Source organism: Vanellus vanellus (genome assembly GCF_965231255.1).
Source record: "Vanellus vanellus genome assembly, chromosome: 7".
Classification (NCBI taxonomy): domain Eukaryota; kingdom Metazoa; phylum Chordata; class Aves; order Charadriiformes; family Charadriidae; genus Vanellus; species Vanellus vanellus.
In genome coordinates, this window is record NC_138912.1 from 5,076,475 (window position 1) to 5,095,264 (window position 18,790).

The 18,790-nt window shown below is 46.4% G+C and overlaps 1 protein-coding gene across 1 annotated transcript; it reads right to left on the reverse strand.

Moving 5' to 3' along the window:
* Nucleotides 1-327: 327 nt before the first annotated feature.
* Nucleotides 328-14,843, reverse strand: GPR26 (G protein-coupled receptor 26; the record flags this gene model as incomplete). The annotated part of the gene is made up of 3 exons (XM_082486022.1): nt 328-559; nt 8,068-8,181; nt 14,176-14,843. 3 exons carry the CDS (start codon nt 14,841-14,843, stop codon nt 328-330), a joined length of 1,014 nt encoding a protein of 337 aa, XP_082342148.1.
* Between the last annotated feature and the right edge of the window lie 3,947 nt (nt 14,844-18,790).

Sequence of the window (18,790 nt, forward strand, 5' to 3'; positions counted from 1 at the left end):
TTACTTTCATGAGTCCTTCTGCTGAGGACTAGCTTTTTACCCTATATGTATGTGTAATTGCTGATGGAAATCAATGGGAGATTTGTATTTTTGAAGCCTGCAGGACCACGTATCAATAGTATTCTTTTAGTCGGAGGCAGGAGGTACAAAGCAGCCTGCCTCCCTTAGGTGGTACACGGGCTACTGGGGGGACGTGGGCTGGGCTACAGCCTGCCCACAACTGCCTCCCAAAACCTTGACAGCTGAGGATAGCTACTAGGGACAGGCCAGTTACTTTTGCTTCCCGTATATTGTTTTATGTGTCTTGTAGGTCCCATACCAGGCTCCTCATTCGTTCAGCTGCAATATATTCCGATTGTGCGATTCACTCGTGAGGGCAGAGGAATTGATGGAGCTTCTTTTGAGGATCTTGTTTATGATGTCTTTCCATGTCTTCCTGTACTGATGCCGTAGCAAAGAATACACAAAAGGGTCTGAAACAACTTTGCTGTAAGCTAAGCACTTGGAAATGATTCCCCAGTGGGAATTGATGTGGACCACAGAGGACAATTCAACAAGTCTGTGGAAAGAAGAAGGTTGAAAGAGTGAATATTCATATTAAAACCACAGAGTAACAGCACAACTGTAAACCAATGACCCCCTCAAAACTCCAATTTATTCCCTGGCAATTGCAAGAAAAGAAAAGAAAAGAAAACCATACTCGTGAATGTGAATGTAGTGCTCCCCTTATACATTTCTAAGAATACAAAAGTAAACTTGAGGTCTGTTTCCCCAGGATAGGACTGCACAGGTCCTGTCAGAATGTCTTGACCTCCAAACTTCAAGGCATCCTTAACTCGGTACGTTTACTGAAGCTGGAAGTGGACATTGGATGTGTTGCCTCAATAAATGTGGAAGAATTTAGTGCAAAATGGAATCTAATGTAGAGCTGGGTTTTTAACCCCTCTGGCTTACTCAGCCCATCAAGATCCTCGATAAAGGGGTGTCCCTCTCTCTAGCCCTATTTTTTCTGTCTAGTGAACACCCTGTTTGGGATCCTAAATACTCTGAGGTAAGCGGGTCAACGCTTCCCAGAAAGTTTACTGCTGATGAAATATATCATGCAGCATCTACTCATAAAATCATTTCCTATGTAACCTATCCTCAACCATGAAACTTCTAGTCTCTGTGCCAAAACTTGTCCATACAGACAACGTATGTTACTTTCTCTGATTACACTAGGGTTTTCAGTCCCAGTAAGATCTCTTGTTAGAAAGAAAAGTTTCTCATTTGATATTTCACTTCATTTTTTTTTTCTTCATTTAGTACTTTTGTTGTGTCCATTTTTCTAGTAGTGTCTGTCGTATGATCTTGTTTCTGGCAGCTGAAGTTCATCACAGACTTAATAGAAGTCTAAAGAGAATGAAAGTATAATCTCCCCAGGTATGTTACCTATTGACTTTCATACTTATTGTCACCACTGAATCCATCATGACAGTAAACTTAACCATAAGTACAATAAAAAATTATTTCTGCATAGCATAATTTAATTTTCTAGGTATTGATGCAAAACCATACTTTGAGCACTAAGGCTTGAAATCGGGACAAGCGGTGTCATTTCTTGGTCCCATGGGACTCATATTCCCCTACCATTAGCTCCCTAAAAATCCAACATCTAGTCTGAACTAGTTCTAGGTTCCCTCTGGAGTATCTGAGAAACCACCTCGCTGGTGCTATCAGGCTTTCTTAGCCAGTCCAGCTCCCAGAGAGTTCGATGACTTTAGACAGTTTGTCTGGGTCATAGGAGAAGTACCCAAGGAAGGAAAAATCATCATTGAGAGATGGCACAATATCTTGACTCTAAAAACTGGTCAGTTTAAAGGCCAAACATATCCATTTGCAACAAATTTAGCAAGGCAAAACTTTTAACTCGTATGGGGAGGGAGGGAAAGAGGGAAGAGCTTTCTGTACTCCTCATGCCTACACTCACACAGATAGTTCACTTGTACTGAGATTTAGAGTATTTTTGATGGTGAAATATTGATAACTCCATGAAGTTTTCTTTCCTCATGTCTTTGAGCAACACTGAAGGGCAGTTCTGTTTAATCTGTCTGTACGGCTGTTGAGAAACTACTGATTTTTCTAGAGGAGGAACCGCTGTGAGTGCTGTGAGAGAGCTCCACTATGCAGTGGCAAGTATGGTCTTTGCTGAAACTGTCTTCAGCAGCAGGTGCTCTTAAACCTGCCTGGAAAACACTTCCAGGCCAATGTTCCTTCAGACAAAGCACCATGTCTAAGGAGCATTCTGAAGTGCGGTTCCTGCAGCAGCAATGACAATAGTGTTGGTACTTCAAACAGCTTAGAGATGAGGATTTGTTTCCTCAGTCATTTTATTCTCGTTCCATGAACTTTCAACACATCATGTTGTTTAAAATAGCGCTGGCAGATGGCACGGTCCAGTCATCTGAGCACAAAAGTGGGACTGAGGAACCTTAGTTTGTTACACCACTGCCTATGAGCTTCTGTCTTCTCTCTCTGTTGTGGTTTGCCCAGACTGCAAACTCCATAGCAAAAGCTCTGTCTCTTCCTGGATAAGCGTGTTGGGCTTAGCAGCACGGGTCTGCAGCCAGGGCTGGGGCTTCAGCCGCTGTCACGGTGTTGGTAATTCTAATTCTGAGCATAGTTGTGTGCGCTTTGTGCTGGCAATTTGATCACTTTGTGTATCGCTTCCGTTGGAAGCGATGCACACCCTTTACAAGGATGCTTTTAGGGGTGGTGACGTTAGCCAAAACGCTCTTTGGGCTCACAGATGTGGGAAACGTTTGATGTGACCAGGCTATGTTACATGAAAATACTTGGGAATTGCTCCTGCCCCTCCACCGGTGCCGCTTGGCTCAGCTGATCGCTGCAAGCAACTTTGAGATACCAAAGAACCGCCATCTGTCCCGTTTCTCTCGCCTTTCATCTCGACTAAACAAATGTTGTTCTTTCAGCCTCTTCTTGTAGCTCATGGTCGATATCTTTCTTACAAAGTAGGATCAAAACTCAGACATAATTATCATCTACTCAAGCTGCCGGGGGGTCTCATCTGGTGTATTCTCTCTTGTTTAATAAAATGTAGCTTATGACACCCACGTTAATATGCTCTAAAATGAGAATTGACTATTTGGAAATTAATCATCTACTGAGTCATATTTACTTTGTAATCCACCGTGAGCCATCCTTATTGTTATTCTCCGCTCCACGTATTTGGTGCCTTCCTTGCGTTTTGAATTTCATGATGGTAAATCTCATCTGGTTGATTTACTTTTACTGAATGCTTTACAGATGTGAATTTGATTATGTTTAATTAAGTTCAGTGGATGCCTTGAATGACCAAAATATAACAAATTTGTGTCCAAGTCTCTGTCAATCAGTTCTGCACGATGGTAACAATCTCCATTTAAAGCATATCAAATAGACACTTCAGGGTTGCAAGCCTGGACTTGCTAATTTTACCTTCATTGACTGATCAACTAAAAACCCTACGCTTTTATCACCAGAATTTTAAATATTTTCTTTGATTATGTTCCTAAAGTGTCCTTGATATTTACACACTTTGCAATTCTTGTGTATTATTTTTTTATAGTAAATTATATTTGCAGATATCAAGCAGCAAACAGGGAAATGCAGACAAACCCCAAGCTATGCCATTCCATTTTGTGTACAAACAATTAAATGTCAGTCTTTCGAGGCGTATCACATACTTTGTTGCCTTTGAAAGAGGGTTTTGTTTCTCATTTATGAGGGAAATTGTAGGCATAGCTTCAATTTTCATGAAACGTTTCAGCCAAGAAGAAGACATTTTCAGTGAAGGAGCATTAATATTTCAGTGCTACCTGTAAATTAAATTCTCGGCTACATAATTCCCTATCTTGCTTTCATAAGCCACTCTTCTACTGTCTGGTCTTCGGCACCTTTTTATTTCAAAGCTATAAGCTGTTTTGCTGTGACACTTTGTTAATATTTTTAGAAACTTACAATTCTGTAGTGTGTCACGTCATGTGGCTGTCCAATTATTTTATTTCACTTTCAGTAAACAAATGAGAATGCTATGTTGAAGATTAAGACCTTCATCTCTTATGCACATAATGGGCACTGAAAACCCTTTATGTACATCTCCGGTTATTGACTACAGTAAAACATTTTACTGAACACGTATACAACCTGCTGGGAGGTTACTACAACGGCAACGTATCTGCTGGGCACTGCTTAAACCTGAGAACGTAGCTGAGTTTAGGAGAAATCTCTGAATAGACCAGACTCAAACAAGCCAAAATGTCGTCTTGTTCAGGAGGGAAACAGAGCTGGCGCTGCATTTTGGAGCTGGTGGAGGATGAAGTTCTCACAAAAAGAAATTCGGTCCTTCCCTAAGATTTTGGATCAGCTCTCTTTAAGCCTGCACTCCTAACATTTCTGTTTGTGTCTAATTCTGATTTATTTTTTTCCCTGCACAAGTCCCATAGCATCAGAATTATATCTTAGTTGTTTCTTTTGCATTAATGATATGAACAAGCTGACCGTGAGTTTTATCTTGGTGTTGATTTTCCTTTATTATTTTCACCTTACTGCTCGGTAGACTGAATCCTTTGTATTCTGTCTTGCTAGTGAAAAAGCCCTATTTTGATAATTGCTTCTCGATACCAAAATGGCATCACAGTGGTCATTAGCTGATTTGCCCTTAGCCAGTTTTGCCTCTTAAGCGGTGCATATATTGCAACTGGCCAGGTCCTCTAAGGGAGCAGGCTTTTGGACTCTCGTAGCGAATTTGGCACATCTCTTGTAGCAAATCTTGCAAACCATTGCTTTTAGCCATTGCTGTTCCCCAGAGCTGCAGGAACCACCTGTCAGCACTGTCCAGCTTGTACCAAAAGGGGTTTCTATCCAGGAGGAGAATATCTCTACCTCACAGCAGCTGAGGCTTTTGACGAAGACTGGAAGGACACTTTCTCCCAATATGTCAACCTAATTATACACACAGACAGGCAAAAACATAGCTTGCAGAGGAATTCTGAACTTTCTTGTCCATCCGAGCACAATCTGCATGCAGAGGGCAGGGGACCAGTTTAAAATCACTGTTTGTTTACCCTTTGTCCCCCGGAGATGATACAGGAGAATTTTAATCTTCTTCTGCCCGTTCCACCATCCTCCCCTGTAACCTGAGGGCTCGGGGCTATGAACTTCTTTCTGATATTACTTCAGGATTTTTAATTTAAGGCCAATTTCCTCACACATTGAGAGCACTTATTAACTTACATGAGCCAAGTTCTGCATTTCAGTGTGAAACGCCTGGAGTTGGAAATTAATATTAGAAATTGGAATGACTTATTTTATTTTTTCTTAGGAAAAGGCTCCTGGGAGAAAACAGGTTTTGAACAATGTTATTTAATTGCATAATGATAAATATAGCAAAAGAAGAGGTGTGTACTAATAGAATTTTTACAAACCAAGAAAGAAGCTATGCCTAGAAATATATAATGATGTGGGGTATCACGGCTGTCATACTGGTACACTGGAAACACTGAATCAAGAAGAATCATATTCTACTGATATACTACTTAAGGTCAGCCACTGAACTAATTAGAAAGGTGTTTTCTTGATAAAAGAGGTGCCTAATCTGATTTTTACCTTAATACAATCTGAAAAACACTGGCTTGCCCAGGAAAGAATTTATCTGGCTGGGGTTATAAGCACAACTCCTTCAAGGAATTACTAGGGACACTTAGTTGGTTTTGGTGCCGAAGCGGAAAGGTGTTGTTATAGTAAAACCTTGTGTTTTGCTGCTTTCAGGCCTCAATTCGTGAAGCAATTAAAAGCGTGCTTAATTTAAGCCTATTGCTGATTAGAGCTGGCTGTCCAAATGAGAGGCTGAGCAACACACTTCATCAGTTGTCTTCTGCTCACTGCCTTGAACCGTGATTGATTGCCTCTATCTCTTGAACGCAAAGCACTGGACATAGTCCAGAACATAATACTTGCTTACATAATTAAGCTCAAAAGCATCCTAATCGCCTTGACTTCAACACCCTCAGCCGTACGTGGGAGGCATAGGGAAGCACAGCAATGCACGTCCTCGTGTAGCCCTTGGTGGGGCATAGTGTCCAGTGAGGCCTCTCGAGTAGCTAAAGAGGGAATTCCCCACCGCCCGTTGTGCAGCGATCCCCCGAGACATGTCACAACTGAAAATGCCAGGAAAGTGATAATCTTTATCCTACCGGGCACCCCTGGCCGGTGTCCAACCCTCCAGGCATTCTTCATGCATTCAGGACCCTGGTGAGCCCCTGGCGCAGGGTGCCCCGAGGAGCTGTGGCTGCCCCATCCCTGGAGGTGTTCAAGGCCAGGTTGGACGGGGCTTGGAGCGACCTGGGCTGGTGGGAGGTGTCCCTGCCCAGGGCAGGGGGGTTGGGAACTCCATGATCTTCAAGGTCCCTTCCAACTTAAACCACTCTATGATGCTATGACCCTACATCTTGACTCTTCTCATAGTCGCTCTCTGTGGCGAAGCTGTTGGTCCTCAGCAGACTGAAGACTCAGGGAAACATTTGAGCGATCCTTGTGTGGACTAAAGGGAAGAGGCTCGGGATCTTTCTAAACCCTCTTCTGTATCTTAAGGTTACTGGGACACAAATTAGGATGCCACAGAGTTAAGAGGAGGTGGCGCCTGAACGCTGGGCTGAGATGTCTATGGAGGAGCACAGAAATACTTTTGCCAGTCCCGGTTAGAGCGCTCGGCATCTCTCAGGACAGCGCCGCAAGCTATTCTGTGACGGCGGTGATTTTCATTAAGTTCAGAGACCCGACATAAAATGCAATTTAACCATTTGCAGTGAGGCAAATACTTTAATATTTTATAGCCTGAGAACTAAGGCTAAATGTCCATAATTATAAATCCTTTCATACCCTTTCAGACTGCGTGGCATGGAGTGTCTTCTTGCGGCTACTAAGTGAAAGTGAAGGTAAATCTAGTGCCACTGTTACAAACGTATTTGCAACATTGTTACAAATAAACAGCATAAATCAATTGGCTATTATTATCATGAACATAAAATCAATGTGACACGCGGGTTTCCATTTTTGCCAAACGACTACAAGACCTTCTTGGAAATTGCTTGGTTAGAAATAGAAATCCAGGATATTATACGGAATTGGAGAAACTTGGGGTTGGCTACGTGCCCACTTATATTGAGTCTTAATTCAGCTTTTTCACTGATTTTTTTATGATGGATCTGAGTTTGACTGAGGTCAGCCCCAATAATTTCTACTTGATAGTACTGGAATAGGAGATATACTTTAAAAATATTTTTTTCCTTCTCTGTTCTACACAGCAGCATTTCAGTTTTTCCAGTCTTTCAATAAGGAATGCAAGTTGTAAATTTCCTTCAACGATGGGATAACACTTTTCTGGATATACTCACTTTCTAACACTTTGTGTTTTATAGAAGTAATTTTGTATTTCCCACAGGAGCCATTTCCAAAGATAAGCTGGTAGATAGACAGACATTTGACCATAAATCACTGGAATTTTTTTTAGTTATGAGCCAGAACAGCTTTCAAATTTGATGTTTATGACTAATAAACTCTACCCAGTCAGACAAAACTCTCATTTAAGTCTGTGGACCATTTTCTCACCTCAGTGGGATCTCGTTGACCAGATTTTTACAGTCTGACCTATTCAGCCAAGTGTCTTGTCCAAGACATCACCCCCTGAACCGCGGAGGCAATCCGAAGAGTAGGTGACTACTTGACCTGAAAAAATCCTGCAAAATCTTGTGGACTGACTTCCTAAATCCCTCTCATGCCACCAGCGTGTAGACTGGGCCGACTGAGCAGGGTCTGGCCCACAGGCTGCATCAGGGTTGTATCGGGTAAGCGCTGTGACATTTCCCACAGTTTTGTTAGCTCAGAAGACGCAATCTCTGTCATAGGAGTGGAAACAGCGCACGAAATTTCCACAGGAGACTTGAATCCTTTTCTGGCTCAGCATGCCCTACTTCTCCGAGTTAAGAGCACATCTCAGTAGTCTTTTCCAGTATGTAGGATCGCACTTACCTTGTAATTACATAAGGTGCAAAACAAAGTATAAAAGTACCAATAAAGGTACTTATTTTCTTTGTTGCTCGCTGCCTCCGTCTCTTTTGTTCTTCTAGACAACGCTCTCTTACGCTGTGTGACATTCAACACAAACAAGAACGTGAATCATAATATCAGGTAGCAGATTTTAACGGCTTTACTTATGGAATGATGGAAATCAGTCGTTCCCTTAAGTGCCGCATTCGCATAAGCCAATACCAGGGGCACTGCATTTATATGGGACAATACCAACTATTAATGCATTGTATGATCATCTTACCCTGCAAAAACAATTACTGTCATACACGTTTATATATTTATAGGCATACACTCCCCATTATATCTATTTATATATAGTCAAATCGGTGGAATTCAACCTTGGGTTCAGTTGCAGCTCCTTTTTGAATTACTGCAAGCTATATTTGCAGGCCAGAGATTGCCTCATGATAGTCAGAGATTTGGAAAATATCCAGAGTGGGGTAGGCAGCGTGCTGCCTCCCTAGAAACAGCAATATCTAACACCACTAGCTTAGATAGGAGAAACTTCCCAGCAATAAAACACAATAAAATCATATCAGGGGGAAAAAAAAAAAAATGCCCTGAACATTCATCCCAACCTTGAAGCAATCACTGCGTCCCATAGCTGTGAACTGTGTGGCCGTAAATCTTTGGGCAGCCTGTGCAGCTCTGCACGGCCACTCTGCCGAACGCTCTGCAAAGCCGGGAATTGTATAACAAACCCACAGCGCTGTGATGTTCTGCCTCCTCACCTCAAACCAGCCTTGTTCCCAACTAAACAGAAGCATATTAGTCACACCTGGATTTTTTTTCCTACCTGTGGCATTTTAGGACAAGAGCTTCTCCTTTGAGTTCCCTGATGGTGGTCTCGCCAGGCCACCAGAGAGTTGTTAAGACCCTCGGTGTTCCAGCAAGGTGATGGGAGCGTGGGGCTGAGACCATGCTGCCACTGCAGGAAGCCCCCTTTGAAATCAGCACGTTATCTTGCCAAAAGAGTGATAATATGAGAAACCATACTCCTCCTCCGAGGAGACCTTATTGCAGCCTTTTAGTACTTAAAGGGGGCCTATAAGAAAGACAGTGATAAACTTTTTAGCGGGGCCTGTTGCGATAGGACAAGGGGTAGTGGTTTTAAACTAAAAGAGGGGAGATTCAGACTAGATAGAAGGAAGAAATGTTTTACGCTGAGGGTGGTGAAACCCTGGCCCGGGTTGCCCAGAGAGGTGGCGGATGCCCCATCCCTGGAAACATTCAAGGTCAGGTTGGAGGGGGCTCTGAGCAGCCTGGTCTGGTTGAAGATGTCCCCGCTCATGGCAGGGGGGTTGGACTAGATGACCTTTAAAGGTCCTTTCCCACCCAAACTATTGTACGGTTCTCTGATTCTGTGTTTGCTTGCGTAAGTCCTGTGCTGGCTGTGCATTTTGAGGGAAGCGGATGAGCTACTGTCTTCTGCAGGCAGGTAGGTTGGTTGGACGGGCAGCACTCGTCGTACCTCTCAGAAGCCCGGGGCCATCTCTGCCTAAACTAGTCCCTTTGGGAAAGAGCAAAACCAAAGCCAGACTGCAGTCCCGAACCCCCTCCCTACGCACATAGCAGCACTGCTCTGCGTCGATTCGTTGCACAGGTCTCGTGGAGAGGCAATCGCTTGTCTCGGGCAAACCAAACGGTCTGGCCCATGTGCTGCATTTTGTATCTGCTCAGCACTGGTCTCTCGGTTTTTACTGTAAATTTGTAATTGATGACTCACTGCCAGGTTCCACGTTCGCATATGTTAATAGCTGTGAGGTTTATGGCTATACCCTTGCGTTGTTTGCTGTAACTGCAAATGTTTGATCACCATCTGAACACATGCTACCCGAGGATACACCAAAGATCTCACCGTGCTTTAGTGGTCTCTGGGGCAGTGAGTTCTTATGTTACCTTTTCATTGCGCTAACGAAAACATGTTTCCTTTGATCTGTTTTATATACGGTCTTACACTGCCAGTCCCCAGAGCAGGTACCGCGACGGGAAAATGAACAAAATGCTGCAGGAAAAGGTTCTTCTGCTTGAAATAACAAATCATCTCGCTCTTAAAGAATATGCCTAAGTAGAATAAAAACACATCTAAATGTGTTACATGTTCTATGACTGAGTTATTTGCAGCGAGAAATGACAGCTGAGAAGGAAAAAAAAAAATCCACCTTTTCAAAGGAACCTATGTGCTTTCAGTTCTGCAAGAGCTGGAGAACTTGGAATATTTTTAGGCACAGACAGATCAGCTTAGAGGTTCAACAGCTTCGCTTAAGACCTGTGTTATTAAATTCATTTATCCCAGGCACACGGCGATATAGGAAAAGAAATCTCCAAAGTAGGTTCGATTTGGGTGTTGTTAGGGTGTAGTGTGTGCTGTATTTTTTGTCCCTAGCACTTTCCCCACTTATATCTTTTCCCTACTGGCACATACAGAGTTTACCTCTCGGAGCTCGCACGTGACTCGGGAAGTCCAGATAGACTTGACCAATTTCTTTTTTCCAGCCTTTCCAGATGTAGCTAATAAATACCACATCACAGAGAAAGGTATTTTATCTCATGCCTTCATATAGGCAATGTACACAGATGGGTATTTTGCTTCTGCACACACTTTCATGCATTAAGATAAGAACATATATGCAAGTTCCAGCAGTGACACTAGTAATAGAACTGGATTATTGACTAAGCTTTCATTTAAAGATTTTAATATCCTGGAAAATCTGAGACATATCCCTTTGAAGGTTTGGTATTTTAAACAAAGTTCGTAAGATACAGGACCTTAAGATCTGTAAAGCTGGATACACCAAAAAGATATTACAGATAATCTGGGTGAAGAAACATATGGGTTAAGCACTTAAGTGAAGTCTTGCCCTCTCTCAATACACCACACAATACCTAAGATACCTTGGTCTTAAGAACAAAGTCAAGAAAAAGCAGTATCCAGTAAAAATGCCTAAGCTAACTTGAGAGGATACGCGCCTCAAACATTCACACGGTTTTGTGTGGTATTTAGAGGTTTCCTTTGTACTCGTCTTGAATGATCTTCAGAAGATCACCCGTGTCTTCCCAAGTCACAGGTAATAAAGGCATCTGTCACAAGGCCTGTCGCTAGACCCCCTTGCGGGTGGATTCTGAGTCACAGGAGGCAGAAAAATTGTCTGTACGCATTTCTCAGCGTTGAAACCAGACCTTGCGAACAGGCAGAAAAGTCAGGGTAGTCTAAGGTGGGATTACGAACTTGGTTCTCTCATGGGCCTTCTCCCAGCATCCGTGTCTATGCTGTTAGGTACCGTAATAAACACTGAAATTGCCTGCACGTGTGCCACTTATATAATTCAAATGAAGCCTTTGTTACGTCAGAGCTTTATGAATGTCACCGACTGCTCCAGGAGACCTGCAGCCTTTGTGTAGCTCTCACAGTAGGGAAGGCCACCTGAGGTCTGACCCTTCCAGCGGTGGTGGCTGTCACCGGTTAAGGCAGCACCACCGTAGGTCAAATCAGCCACCGTTTCTGTAGTCTAGAAAAGAAGTTAAAACTCTCCTTTCTTAGAGAGAGGCATTAGAATAACCCGATGCAAGAGATCAATCGTGGTTAGTAATACAGGTTACTCGCAGCAAAGTGCCTGTACAACTCTGTCTCCTCTGAAGAAAGGAGGTTCATTCCCACAGCCCCACCGAATCCACCCCTCGGTGAGACGATTACAAAATGAAAGAACATCCTCAAATTAACCTCGAGCAGAAAAATAATGCAGAGGAGGAGAAATACCGTTGGGATTTTTGCCCTTTTTCTAAGCTTTGCTGTGCAGTCCAGGCACACTTTGAGCATTAAGCGTCACAATTGCTATTTCAAATAGCCCCGGTGGGTCTGTGGCGTTGCCCTGGGAGTGACCACCGCGTCTCACGTGCGGGATGGAGTGCAGGAGCTAAAGACCAGTCGAGGCACAGTTTAGCAACCAGACAGCACGTAGGGCAGAAGGGTGTTTTGTTTTTTTTTCCCTCTGTGTGACTCGGTGGATAAGGGAAGATTTATACATGTGTTTCTCAAGGACGGTAACGGGACTTGCCCGAAGCTCTGCTCTGCATTCTTGGTCAAAAGGCAGATCAAACAGCTTAAGTAGAGAATTTTGAGCAAATGTTTCTGTTCCTCTAACAGCGTGCTGTCCTGCCCTGATCCTGTCAGACTTATTTGCCTTAGGCTCAGGAATCCCCAAAATATGACCTTTTTTTGAGGACAGCCACATGTGCTTTCAGCCCCGCGGCTCCGCTCCCGGCTGGCGGCGAACGGAGAGGGCTGGTGCTCGCCTCCAGCTTGCAGAGCAAAGGACAGCGAGGGGAAGGGGGGGTCTGGTGGGATGTCTGGCGTGGGACTGCCCTCCTCAACTGCTCTCGGCTTTCCTCCCTCCCAGGCAGACTTCTCCCCCCGCATCAGACCCCTCCCTGCGCCGCCAGCGTTTTTCTGAAAGATGTTTCCCTTTCCCTTCAGTCTCTGGCAGAGACGTTCTGAACCTCGAGGTCCAGCCCCCGACTGCCTCCCAAGCCGCACACGCACCCCTCACAGCCGCCCTGTCGCCCTGCAGAGCCAAACCATTTTCTCCTTTTTTTTTTTTTTTTTTTCCCCAGCCAAATACATCAGCTTCTTGCTTTTCCAACCCCCTGCTCCAGCCACACTAAACCCTAAGCCAAACTAGTTCCTCGGAGCAAACCAGGCTGATTTCTTTCTCCACACTGTGACTGGTGCCTCTGTTTTCCCCTGTCCAGAGGTCCCTCGTTGACTCTGCCACCCCGTCCCAGTCATAGCTGGGTCTCAGCCCCATTCACCCCAGCTCGTCAGAGCCTCTCAGCCCTCGGCCAGGAGACACTCATCCACCAGCCACCCTGCCCCGCTCTGTGCAGCTTCACTCTGCCATGTCCTGCTGCTCCCTTCTCACCAGCCCTGTCCCACGTCCTTCCAGCCGTGCCTGTCTCGGTCCTCTCCGTTTCCTCCTCTCTGCTTTTGGTGGGCAGAGCCACCGGGTACTCACAGCACACACTGAATTCCTCCTCCCCCGGGCACCTTCCCCAGCTCCTTGCCGGCATGGCTGCCCCATCCAGCGCTGCCCTTGGGCTTCCATCCACCAAGGCTTTCTCTCCTTCAGCTTTACCGCTCCGCTCCCCTTACTGACCCAGGGAAAACTCTCTCTCCCACCCTCCCTCCTCCAGCCAAATCTGCATCCCTTCCAGATCCAGACACAGCCTATTCAGGCAAGATTTATAGTTCGTGCATAATCCCTGGCATGACTCTTTTGCACAGCATCCCAGCACGCATTCATGCCCGTTCGGTGCTTGCCTTCCAGCCCATTATCCTCTCAGCCCCCCGAGACTTTTCTCCTCCTGTGTCTGGGCACACGGGGCTTCCTTAAAGACTCTCCTTTGAAATGAACTTCATACATCCCTTGCTTGTCATACTAACATTGCTACTGCACTCTCTCGCACTTTGATTTAAGGATAGGCATTCAAGCGTATGCATTTTGCAGATGTTATTCCCTTACAATTCTGCCTTCAGGAAAGATAAAGTTACAGAGAGCACAGCCACAGGGAGACCGCCGGGCGAAGGAGCTTCTCTTCTGGACGCCGAGGGAAGGGACATGTGCAGCCTCAGCCTGCTCCCTCTCAGGCATCCGGCAGCGTTTTGGGCTGGCAGTGCCAAAAAATGCAAATCTATCGGCCACTAAATCCACCTTCTGAGACAAAGGGCAGTGGTCTGATCACTGTCTCAAAGGGAAGTGCATGCTCAGCCAAATCTGCCCGTTTTGTTGTGCTCCCTCCCAAAACAAGCCCTTAAGCATAACAACAACAACAACAACAAAAGAGTTGCTTCTGCAACTGGAAAAAAAAATGAACAGAAGTAAAAAGAAACATGCAGAATAGAAACTGGCAAGAAGGATGCTTGTTTTCTCCCCCTCCCCATCCCCATCCCCTGCTGGGACACAGAACAGCCCGTGTTTAGCATAACACTGAACCCGAACTGGCTTCCTCTGCGGTGAATAGCGTCCCTTGCTGAACACACAGGCACCTTACCTGGGATGGATGTCCACGAGCAGCACCAGGGTCTGCATAGTGATCACGTCAATCCGCTTACAGTGAAACCGTGCCACCTTCAGCACTTTTAGGTATGTGAAACACAGGACTATAAGGGAGAGGAGGAAGCTGAGGGTGTGAAAGACCCCAGTGAAAATCACAAACTGTGTCCTATCCTCTGGTCTCTTGTTGTACAGGGTGCAGGAGGCATAGAGGTGATGGAAACCCACCCAGGAGAGAGAAGCTGCCACTATCGGGAACGACACCGAGTGTAACCATGTGTAGCTCAGTATGAGCGCAGCATCTCTGTACCTCATTTTGGAGTGATAACTTAGAGGGAAGACCACAGCAATCCACCTGTCAATGCTCAAAGCTGCCATGCTCAACATGGAGTTCGTGGTGAGAAAAGTCTCCAGGAAGCCCACAACGTGGCAGATCTGATCTCCTCCTGGTTGACTCTTGTAAATGATCCCAGCCAAGGTCAGGGGCATGTTCGAAACAGTCATCAACAGGTTGCAGAAGGTGAGGTTGAGGATGAACAATCCCGGCACCTGCTTGCGGATGTCGGCACTGTACAGGAAGCACATCAGCACCAGCACGTTGGCCAGCAGGGCCACGAGCATCAGCACCACCACCACGAAAGCCAGGATCACCTCCCAGATGCTCATGGTGCGTCCAGTCACAGGAGGGACATCTCCGAAACTGCGCCGCGCCGGCACCCGGGGAACATGGTGCGAGGCGCGCTCACCTCGCCCTCCTCCCCAGCCTGCTCGCACTCTTGCATGCCCTCCGTATTTTTAGAAGAGCTGCGGGTTTTTTTTCTCCAACCTCCCCCTCCTCGCTGCTCCTTTCCACGTCAACGCTCTCCGAGACGTGCACAAAAGCCCTGGGAATGCCCATCAAACCGCGAGGAGGGCTTAAAAAATATCAGCAGGACTGAACCACTGTCTCCATTCGGTCCATTCGAAGGAGAGCGGGTTATTCTGAGAAACTGCTCTCCTGAGATCCCTAATTATCAGCCCCAAGCTCGCAAGCAATTCACCGAGTGAATTGTGCTCTCTTTCTCTCTTGCTTTCTGTCTCTCTGTCTCTCTCTCTCTCTCTCTCTGGCTCTTTCTCTCCCCTCCCCTCTCCTCCAACCCTCACTCCCTTCCAGCCTGCATGTAACCTGCTTTTTATGATCGCAGATAAAAACCCCATTAATGGATTAAAGCGTGCACACTGCTGGTGATTCGCAAGCGTGATTATGTCATCCCCGCTCCACAACCCCTCCCCTTCTCCTTGCGATTGTGACTAGACTTTCCCCAAGAGAAATCCCATGCTTTCATTTAATTGATTTAGGCATTAATTTGCAAACGGCCGTGTCACCGAATTCCTGCACTCCGGTGTGGTTCCTACATTGCGGTGCATCGCTCCGACGGTCGCTGCTTGCTCTCAGCCGGGGCAGGGACTCCCTTTTCTCTCCGTCAGCTGCGCTCGAAAAGATGGGGGGAAACAAATGTATTCTGCTACTTCTGTGGAGCTGTCATGAGGCTACTGGCACCGTTTTACTGCTCGAGTTTAGCACTTTGCAGTCCTGCGTCTCCAAGCACGATGCACGGGGGGAAGATGCTTGCCTCCCCCTCCTCCGTTCGAAGCAGGGAAACCGAAGCCCCGAATGCCGCTGTAACATGCCCAAGGTCGTAGAGCAGGTGAGTGGCAGAGACGGCAACGTGCTGCCCGTCTCGCTGTTCAGCCGGGCTTTCTCCCCTTCTTCAGTCAAAGCCTCCCTCCCGGCGAGGGTGAGCGCCCTGCGAGATCAAACCCAAGAAGCAGCTTAGCAGGGGAAATAGGAATGAGCCTGTATTGCCCACAATTGGGTGTTAAAATTAAGTTTGTTTTAAAGCACGGAGTGGGAACGGTTTTCTGATTACCTTTCCCGTCTCTTTAAAACATTTTTAACTGGGGATGCTGAGAGGTTGTGAGCCGTTGGGACAACTTTCTCATCAAGACAGCCAAGCCTTAATCCCCACACAATAAGAAGGCAAAAGATACCCCGCAGCACGGTTGCTGTGGCTTAGGAAGTGCCTCTGCGCGTGGTGTGCGAGAGCGAGATGCTGAGGCGGATTTTTGCCGTGCTCAGCCCTTGCCAGAGCTGTGCTCGCTCGGTTTACAGCAGCTCTTCGCCGCAGACACTCGGGCCCATCCGCTCAGGAGCAGAGCTGTCCCCCTGCGCGGTGTCAGAGCTTTACATCCCGTAGGAAGGCCCCTTCTTTTCCACTTTTGCTTCCTTAAACCGGGCTTTAAAGGGCTAATAGCAAAGGGGATTCGCTTTGCAAGTCAGATGACCGTCATCAAAGGCAGCCGGGGCTCTCCGGGACAGTTTAGCCACACACGCAGGTCCTCCACGCACACGCTCAGCAGAGGAGGAGCAGCTCAGGTCGGGCCATGAGCTCTGTCACCTCCCTGTCTCCAGAACACAGGTACATGTCCTCGTGCCGAGTGGATGAGGAGCAGGACTTCAGTGTCTGGTCTTTTCCTGAGGCGGGGACCCAAAGCCACGTGAGAAAAGCCTATAGGTGACCCCTTCTCTAAATAAGAGGGCTTTTTACGCTCTTGGGAGAGGTAGGCTAAAGAGATGGGAGAGAAGATGCACATCTTGCTGTGCGGCACCGAAACCTCAACAACTTTCCTTATTGGGTAGGAAGCAACAGCCCTGGCTGAGAAAGGTGTCCCAGCGTCAGCAGCCTGAGCAGGGTGTCCATGTCACAGTACCTACCATGATGCCAACTTAAAGCTCAGCAAGCAAAGACAGCTGCAGACCCCCAGGAAGAAGCCATGTGAGCTGGGAGACACTGAGAAGAAAGAACGGGGAAGTTTCTAAAGATGTGACAAGACTTGCTGGGAGACGAGGAAGGGCAGGGGAAAAAGGAATGGAAAACCAGGTGACATATGGGAGGCAGGTACCCCGTGACAGTGGTGGAGGAGAATCTCATACTCACTTGGTGTCAAGGTGATACCTGCCTCCTCCTTCCCATGCTCAGCCTCCGCCTTGGCTCAAATCAATCCTGCAAGGCCCCCAGCTGCACAAATCATTCCAAGCCCAGCAGCACAGGCACTGGGTAATTTAGCCATTTATTTTGCCTCGCAACATAGGAGGCTATGGGGTCATCAGGGTGGTTTCCTGAAGCAGTGTGCTGTTTTGCTTTTAGTGAGCTGTGGTGCCTCCTGGATTCAAGAGCTCTGCTCGGGAGTAATTCCCTGGTGTGACACGGGTGACACTGGCATCAGTGTCAAGCCCACGTGGACAGGGAGGGAGGAAATGTGCATCTGGAGATGGAGGATTAGGGGTGAGAGTCAGGAAAGGAGGGTTCTCCCAAAGGGATGGATAAATGAGAAATAAAGGAGAGAGCGTTCAGTGAAGCAGTGATGGAATATGAATGGTCAGATTTGGGGTTGGCATGGGATAGATGCTGCAGTGGACCTCTTGTGAGGGGGCCAATGTGGAGCTGATGTGGAGGAAACAGCGGACAAAGGGTAATGGTGGATGTATCTTGAAGGGCAGGAGAGTCTGGTAAGACTACGGACTGTCTCTGCTGGATCTCTTTACCGGTGAGTGGAGAAGCATACAGGAGTGGATGACTGCAGGACCTCCAAGAGTAGACCCACTGTCTCCTCCCTATGGTGTCTGAGCTGCTTCCTCCAAGACCTGAAATCTTCCCTCCCTCCACCTAGCCGTTCTTCCCCCCAGAGTTTGGTAGGGCGGTACTACTGTTCCTATTGGTGTGGGAAAACTAAATTAAAGCACTAAGCCTGGCAGGTACTTCAGTAATTGTTGGCCTAAATGAACGAAGCATTCCTAGTCCTATGCTTCGCAGTTTACGGATTCCTTTGCCTTTTCCTGTCAATCTATTCTGTTTTGTACAAACTTTGTGGGTAAAGAAAACATTGTCATCAGTAAAGGTAAACTCCCGGTGTTTACAGGAAAAATGTAGCAGCGAAAAAAGGGCTTGAATCTACAATCAAGTGAAAAAACTTTCTAGATTTCAGGAGAAAGCTGAAGTTTTCTCTTGACCAATTTGAGTCTCTGTATGTACGCCTAACTCCAAATGCCCAAGTAATTTACATAATTGATTCCCCTGTTGGTAATCCCTGCAGCTGCGGGTGTTTACTGCATGCTTCGGGATTTATTTACCCTGCATACCTAAGACAGCATGGTGGACCCATCAAATAGCTTCATTTTATACAAATTGGGAGGCAAGAATATGCTGTGCATAGGTTATCACTGCAGAGGAAATGAACGTGTTGCCTGTGAGCTCCTAATGGCAGGGACGGCAAGTTTGGTTTGCAGTATTTCAATGACAGACTACATTATGAATTAGCAATAAGCACTACTAATAAATATCAGTCATCCCCAGTGAACTCTGCCGGTACTGGGTCTGGGTTTAGAAGATCAGCCCTCCTTTGGCGTTTGCTCCCTCGTCGAGCACACGAAACCACAGAACATCTATTGTATTTTACACATATTAAACGTGGAGGGGACTGCGAAGCAGCGTGGCCCGGCAGACAGAGGAAGAGGCTGCCAACCAAGAGACCTGGGTCCTATGTGACCACGGGGACATCAGTTCACCAAACCT